Genomic DNA, 8159 nt, shown 5'->3' with positions numbered 1-8159 from the left:
TTTCAGAGCTGACACCCTTCCTGAGCTAGGACATAGAGCAGCATCAGAGCTGCCAGTCCCAACCCCAGGGTAGCTCACATGGCTGTTGTCAGGGAAAAGCTTGGAATGGTTCTTTCCAGCTCATCCTCATCAGACAACAAGAATTGCACTCATGGTAGGAAACCAGCCTGGGCATGGAGATGTGTTTTGTCAGGGAAATGGCTGCAAGTGTGTAAGGCCAGTACCTTTTCTTGTACATGGGCTGGTTTCTGCTGTATCTGCAAACACAGGGAGCTCAACTGCAGAAGGGGACCTGTGTTCCCATTCTGTTTAAAAAAAAAAAAAAAAAAGTACCAGCATATCTGTGGAGACTACAAAGAGTAGAGCTTAGAGAATCAGAAGATGTCATTAGCAAGGAATTACCCTGCCAAGTTCTGATCTCCCCTTCTCCACATGTCCAGCTCTGGGAGTTCTGACTAAGGTGGTTGTGTGTCAGGGTCTTATCTTCTCTCACCTATGGAGAGAAGCATGTGAACAGTACCAAACTCTGAATTTTACCAATTATTACTAAATCACAGGTGCCTTCTGGCACTCTGGGGCTACATCTGGTCCTACAGTACCAATAAACATTGGTTCTGCCAAATCAGAGCATTATGTATGCTGCTAGAAATTTTTAACAAGAAAAAGTGTTTAGAAGAGGTTCTCAAGCTGAAGGAGTGAAGGAAAGACAACAGTGGTTTCATGCTCATCATTCTAGCATTCAGTTTGAGAAAATTCAGATTAACGAGATGCTGGTCAGAGTAACAGTTCTTTCCTTAATGACAGGATCAGGCAAACCCCATTTCAAGTTTTCAGAATACAGCAGATCACTGTCAGGCCTCAGGAAAATCTCCTGTTTCATTCCCACTGAACACAGTTGCCACTAAACTCTTTAATTACGAGTTTGACAGGCATAAACCCCCCCCACCCTTTGTTTAATTTTCTGTTTGAGAAACTTTGCACTTTTTTCTATTCAGAACATGTAGAAACAACTGTTCTTGTGCTTTAGCTTTTTGCTGCTCTTCTTGTTACAGCATTATTCACTGTCATCATTAACACTCAGAAACTGACATTTGTACAAATGCATATTTATTGTTTTAACAGAACCAAAGAAAGGTTGAAAACATTAGACTATACAATACATTTTGGTTTATAAACAAAGTTTTATAGTGGTAAAACGTTTCTAAGTGACATTCATGGTCTTGTTCAATTTTTTGCTGCACTTTGGGTCCAAAGACCAATAGTGTTCAAAAATGCAGTAATTGCATAAGGTGGACGAGTGTCTCAGCTTCTATCAACAGTTTGAGAACTCAGAGCAAACATTCTGGAAGAATATCAAAGGCAACCATGATCCATAAACTCTCCTGCAAACATTCCTCAATAAACAAAGAGTGATCTTTGGCATAAACAATTATGTATTAAAGGCATTAGTAATATTGCATTAATATCATTCAAGCAACTAAACAGTGACGCTAAAATAATAATAATTAAAAAACTCACCGAGAAGCCTGGATGGGGGGAGCAGGATAAGGGTATGTGAGGAGCATTGAAAAGCAATACAGGAAGACTATTTAGAAAATCCCTTTAAAATAATCCCTACTTATTCAGTGTTATTTACTATTAAATAGAAATTACTACATTAAAATTATGTTAAAGATCTGCTATAAACCAACCAAATGCATCCAGGTTAAGGCTCTGGCACCCCTTCCTTCCTCTCCCTGTTGCAGGTAACTGCAGGAAGAGAGTACTAGGAAAGATCCTAAGTACCACGTATTTCATAACACCCAGACACAAGGAGCAAATTCAAGACGAACACGCGCCTTCTCTGCTGAGGTCAGTTTGAGGCAGTTGTATTATCAACAGTTTAACTTCCCTTTTTAGATAACAGTGCAATGAAGGGGGTGGAGGGGAGAAGGTCCAAGCGTGGAACTGTTGCAGGCAGGTAGAGGACAACTGACTGTGCTGTGTCTCTTCCTTTGAGCTGTTAAGACTAAGAAGTTTTTCCACAAGGACACTTCTATTCAAGGTGGTTTGATCGTGCAACAATTCTCAGCAAATTAGGAGCGTATTATGAGGTCAGTGCCAATTTGGGCAAAAATCAGCAAGTATTCCTTGCAAATGTTGAAACTCATTCCCAAACAAGTTTTCCTTTCTGTGGGGCAATTTAATGAAGGTGTATGAATATATATATATATATACATATATATATATATATATAAAGGCATGTTCAATTATGGAAGGATGAAAGCATCACAAGTCTATTTTAGTAAGAGGAGGAAGTTTGGGGGGGTTTTATTGTTTGGGATTTTTTTTTTTTTTTAAGATACAGTAACACTTCGTTGAATTCACTACTATTAGAACCTGAAAAAAAGATTTTGAGGCTCCAAACTCCACAAGCAGTAAAAATAATGAGGTATGTGCAGCATTAGGAACCACCATTTTCTGGTGGCCACCAGACTACCTAAAGAGGGTTTCATGTCCCTGCAGAACTCAGGTTTCAAAAAGCTTATGCATTGTTGGAAACAAGAGTAGTGAGGCTAAAGTTCTTTTTTTTTAACTGAATATCTTTGTATTTTAATTTCCACCTTGAGCAGCTGGAATAACATTTGATGGAGGGAAGAGGGAAATAATAATTGCATGTGCTCATTTGGTTTTCAAAATTAAGAGCCAGCATGTGGCATTTTCTGGTCCTGGACATGCAGCTAGGTTAAGAGAACCAGGATTTTTCAGCTCAATACATTGCTGAAATGAGCAAGGAAAGAGTTCCATGATTTAAGGTCTCTAGCCATAAGGCTCAAGCTGTCAACAGTGTGCCACTAACATCCTCTGCAAACCTTTCAGTACAGTACGAGAGTTCTGGAATGCCTACCTACAGGGTTACAGGAGGGGGACAGAGACAGCTCCAGTTTCTGTTAAACTACTGTTGCCAGGCAAAAATCAAAAGAAAAAAAAAAAAAAAGCACTTCAGACATGGAGTTTTAATCCTCAGTTTACAACTGTTCTGCTGCCCCACCTTGCCCTTTTAATTAAAAATCCCACACCTTCCATCATTTTTGCATGGTTTTAGAACAGCCAGTTAAAATCCTGTTGAAAAGCTGAATATTTCTACATCAATGATTGTCCCTAAAAAACTGCCAAGTAACCAAGTGTCCTAAACTCTCAAGACAAGCTTAAAGTGAGGCCCATGTTTTATATCATCACATGGAAACTACTGGAATATACAGTGCATAAATGAAATGTGCTTCTGGGAGTACAGAATTCATTAAAAGAATCTTGAAAGAAAAAAAAAATTAAGAACTGTCTACTGTTGGCAGCAAATTAGAGGTGTTTGATATCAAATGTGTTCCAAAGACATTTGAAATGCATTATCTTATAATTCATACCCTTAGAATGGGGCATTAGCATAAGCTAATCTTAAGCTCATGTATACAGCACCTTTTGCTGTTAATATATCTCTTCTGTTTCCAAAAAAAGGCATTTTATGTTACAGAAAACAATACTTATGTGGCAAGTATTTACTGATACCATGGGGTCTTTCTGACCCAGCGAAGAGTGAATCCAGCATCTGTTCTTATCTTAATGGATGCTGCTTCAGCTTCTCTCACAGTTTCCTTCACAGACTGCATGAGATTCTGGGCATTATGAACCAACATCTCTGTTGCCTGTCAAGAAAAAGAATTTCCAATATATCAGTGAATACCATGATTAGGACAGCAGCATGTAACCTCTTTGTGCACAAAGACTACCAGTACAAATATCTTAAGTCTGCTAATTGCTGACTTAAACTATGAAAATGTAAGCAAAGTAACTGTCTCTGGGAACCTAGAAGTATTATCCCTACTGAAAGCAAAACTTTCCCATTCTTCACCGTATATTTGTGCAAATTCTGAATAAAAGCTTAATATCACTAAGTAGAATAGCCTCTCGCAGAAGCCAAAGCTGCGGGATTTCTCCTGAAAAGATACATTTGGAAGGGAACTGATGTGCAGGGACTCGGGATGATACAGGAAAACAAACGTTTCGCCTGGAATCCACCCGAGGGCGCCCCTGCCCCTCCCAGCTCCAGCCGGCACCGTCCGCAGCGGCGAGTCCTTCCCTCGGCTTTTTACTAGCAAAGCAGCTTAACAAGATGCTCATGGCAAAATTGGAACCCGAGTAGCTTTTTGAATTATTCCGCTTTAAACTGCCGCGTTTGAGCCAGAAACCAAGGTGCTGTATTAAAATTATCTTTCCTAAACAGCTGAGGTAAGCTTCAACATCAAGTTCCCAGAAGACATCTGATAGCACATCTTGTGTATTTGTCACCATAAAAGTGATCAACAATTCCGTGCTACCATCAGTCTTTACACCTCTTACCTGTTCTGACTCTTCATCACTGATATTAGTTCTGCCCAGCATGGTAGCTTTGACAGTGGAAAGAATTTTCAGCTGTGTACTGATGGTTGGGATTCGCTCACAGACCTAAGTAATAGAGATAAAAAACACTTCACATTGTAAATTGAACCAATGTATTATGTATCCACTTTTTTCAGATAAACTTGTTTATTTTCTTTTGCTATTAGAAAATGAATAAGCATAGAGGGGATCCGATAGCCTTCAAGACTTTCTGATAAATATTGGTAGGACATTTGAATCTTATTTTGCTTGCTTTGGGAATTTTTGGGATGGAGCTAGACACACCTCAAAGGTCTGCCTTGTTAGGAATAATGTGATGCATATATTTTTGGCTGAGACTGTAAACACTAAGAAGTGTTGAATTTCTGGTACTATTCTTTGATGCAAAGGATTGAGTACATTAAATACAAAACAATGCAGACTTAGGACACATCAGTATTTATAGCACAGTAGTTTTTCAAAAGCTCTTTCAACACCAAATTCTAAATATACAGAATATATATGTAAATATTTATGTGAATATATTATGTGTGTGTATACATATATATATATACACACACACATACCTACGGGATCTAAAACTGCAGAATTGACAAAACTTGACAAGCTAAGGGAAGGTACCCACGATTGACTGGCACTGCTGTGCAAAAGCAGCACTGGAGGCATTCATTCCCAGTTCCCTCGTTACCTGCAGGAGGTTAGTCCGAATGCGCTTGTCTGTGCACTGCTTTGCCACCTCCTTGGCCAGCCGGGTGACCTCGTCGGACGCCTTGGCGATGTCCTTGGCGCACTGGATGAGCGCGCGCTTGTTGCCGCTGCCGCCTCGCACCAGGCGCGACATCTCGGCCATGAGCAGCGCCATGCGCTTCGCCGCCGCGATGATGTCGTTGCCCTGCAGGGACAACACGGTCACTGCTGCTGACAGCACACCTGGCAAGTCACCGCCCAGCAGTGGGGTGCATTTAGGTAGAAATGCTCTCAAGAAGTTAAAGATGGGAGAACCATTTGTGAACACAGAAGAGGTTTCTTCAAGGAACAGGGAAGATCTGTACTAACTACACGTTTCTGATGTGCTTTTTCTTAAAGCTCAGGAAAAAAGCTCACTTCAAAACTGAAAAAGAAGTTGCAAAGTGTTAGTTTGTCCGTGGAATGAGTTACTCTGCTGACTAGATTTTAAGATAAAGCATGTTATTAGCATTTGAAACTCCAGACTTCCTCCCAAAAAAGACTTTTTTTAAAGTTAAAAAAAACGTGCTAAATAACTTGTTAAACCAGTGGTAGTCGTAACAGTTGAGCATAAAATTTTCAGTGGCATCTGAAACTGAAGTTGTTTAAGCATCAGCTATGCTGGTAATAATGCTAAAGGATAAATGGAAGACAATCCGACATACAAAGCTTTTGTCAGAGGTAATGTGGAAATGAGATGCAACTTTTACTTTTTTAAAAGTTATTCCTTGAAGAGAAATCTTTTTTAATACAATCTCTCCCATTAAAATATAGTTTCAAGGAGAGAAGAACATGGCATTTCAAAAGATAATCTAGTGATGTTTCTTACATTAAAATCCAGATTTCTTGTACATCAAAAATTTCAGTCACAAAAGTACATCTAAGAAATATTTAAAATGTGAGTTCATTGTGACCAAGGCAAAACCATTTCTCATACACTGTTCCAGAGAGAAACCTAGTGCAAGGGAAAGCAGACCTAGCTGATTGATTGTTGGTAGTCTGTCAATATATTTAGTATATTTATATTATTCCCCTTTGTAGAAAGTTGTTAGTCAAAAGTGAACTATTTGGTGCTTTGAAGTGTTCCTATTGTGGATGAAATATTAGCGAAGTGAGTTTAACTATTAGCATACTTTTTCTGGAATAATTCCACTGATGAAGTTCAGGGCAAAGAGTGCACAGTGAGAGCCCAACTGAGCCAAGGTATCCTCTACTCTGTGCACATACTTCTGTGAGTCACTACGAGCAAATTCCAGAGGATATCCCAGGCATTTTACAGATACAGGTGACACAAACAGCTAAACTATTTGTTACCATGACCTATTAGCTAAACAGTTAGCTACTATAACCACTTAGGATATAAATGACATAACACAAAGCTTTTCCATGTTTTCACGTAGAAGGATCAGTGTCTAACAAGTTACCGAAGCACCAGAATCTGAAAAGGACAAGAACATTTTAAAAGCCCTTTTAATTAAAATGGTTTAGTATAACTATCTACATAAGTAACACACACATATGCACACACCCCTAACTTTGTTTGTTATGGGACACCAACCTTATTCTTTGCAGCATGCTATAAAAAGTGCCCGGTCTTGCAAACATTTGTGCTCAGACAGAAGACAGACTACTCGTGAATGTCTGAACCTCATGTTAGATTTCCACTGGTTTCATATAGACAGGATCTCAATTCAGCAGCTAACAGCATTCAGTGCAGCTTCTTCAGAAAAGAATTCTCTCAAGACCAGCATTTGCAACACAGCCCAGTGCAAGCCAGCAGTCAGGCAGTCTCTTCCATAAACACTGCCATACAAAGCCATTCCTTGCTGGAAGGTATGTTAATTGACAGCATCCATTGAGGCAAAGCACAATAGACACCTTAAATGACTTCTTGAGTTCTGTATACTCTGCTGTATTCCGAAGTCATTAAGAAACCATTAACCATGGCTTCTCAGGTAGCCCACATGAATGGAAAACGGAACCGAAGGGGAGGAAGACAATCCCTACTACAATTTGAAAACTGCCATAACAAAGAAGACCAGGCAGATGCAAAGGGAGAGGAAGTCTTTGAATATTAATAAGTGACCCCAATCAAGCTTCAATCCGGCACTGACAAACAGATCTAGCAAACTCGTGAATCCACTCTCAGTCCTTAAAATGAAGTGCAGACACACTTATTCATTCAGGATGGCAGGACCCAGCAGGGATCAAGAGTGATGCAAATGTGTCAGCGTTCCAAGTGGCCGGATGCACGCGGATCAGTCCCCAGGGACTCAGGAGTACCTTACTAGACCACTTGGTTGCTTCCCGATGTAGAGACTGAGCAGCAGCCAGAATGGGCTGGTTAACGGGCTGATTGGTTGGCATTAACAGCAGCTCAGGCTCGTAATCATCTTCAATGTCATAGGGGAGAGTGAATTCAACATCTGCATCATCCTCCTCATCTACATCTACACCAGCCTCAGCCGCTTCATTAATCACAGTCACATCAGGCTTTGCAGGTGGCAGCGAGGGTGGAGAAACAGGGGACAGTTAGTACAAGAAGCACCATTTGGTAGAAGAGCACAAACTGAGCAGTTTTAGTGACCAAAACATCCTCTTGGCCTCTCAGGATCTGACAAGGCAGCTCTAGGATCAGGTCAAGGGGAGGACGGGAAGGCATATAAGATTAGCAGAAAGAAACAAACAGTTCACCTGTGAACCAACCAAAGTTACCAAAAATATTAAGCAGTTACAATTCAAATATGCAGCAACATTTTCCATCTGAGCATTCAGCTTCTACAGACAGAGGCTGACCCACAGAACAACATTTTACTGGCAAGTCAACAATGAAATGGACATATTTTCTGTCTCAATGGAAGCCATCCTGACTGCACAGGAGCAGGCATAGAAGCTGATGAGGTAGTATTTGTGCAGATACAAAGCTTTGTATGGAAGCCCATTCATATATGTGATGAGAGCAGATAGCAGCAGGAGCACAGAAAAAACATTGACACTGCTTGCTGTAGAGCAAAAACAAG

At 40.3% G+C, this 8159-nt stretch overlaps 1 protein-coding gene across 4 annotated transcripts in view; it reads right to left on the bottom strand.

Moving 5' to 3' along the window:
* Positions 1–1090: 1090 nt before the first annotated feature.
* Positions 1091–8159, bottom strand: part of VCL (vinculin) — a 57782-nt gene continuing 50713 nt past the window's right edge. For 2 of the 4 annotated variants that reach the window (XM_085065572.1, XM_085065574.1), the window contains exons 19-22: positions 7423–7632; positions 5102–5305; positions 4375–4479; positions 1091–3680 (exon numbers count right to left, since the gene is read on the bottom strand). In XM_085065572.1, coding sequence (XP_084921698.1) covers positions 3534–3680; positions 4375–4479; positions 5102–5305; positions 7423–7632 — 666 coding nt within the window. In that variant the 3' untranslated portion in view covers positions 1091–3533. The remainder of the gene's footprint in view (positions 3681–4374; positions 4480–5101; positions 5306–7422; positions 7633–8159) is intronic. The other 2 variants (XM_085065575.1, XM_085065576.1) reach the window with 1 other exon arrangement.

The sequence above is a fragment of the Lichenostomus cassidix genome, chromosome 6, assembly GCF_008360975.1.
Source record: "Lichenostomus cassidix isolate B80296 chromosome 6, HeHo_3.0, whole genome shotgun sequence".
In the NCBI taxonomy this organism is placed as follows: domain Eukaryota; kingdom Metazoa; phylum Chordata; class Aves; order Passeriformes; family Meliphagidae; genus Lichenostomus; species Lichenostomus cassidix.
The sequence above is the reverse complement of the archived record's forward strand: the minus strand, read 5'-3'. Positions and strand labels throughout refer to the sequence as shown.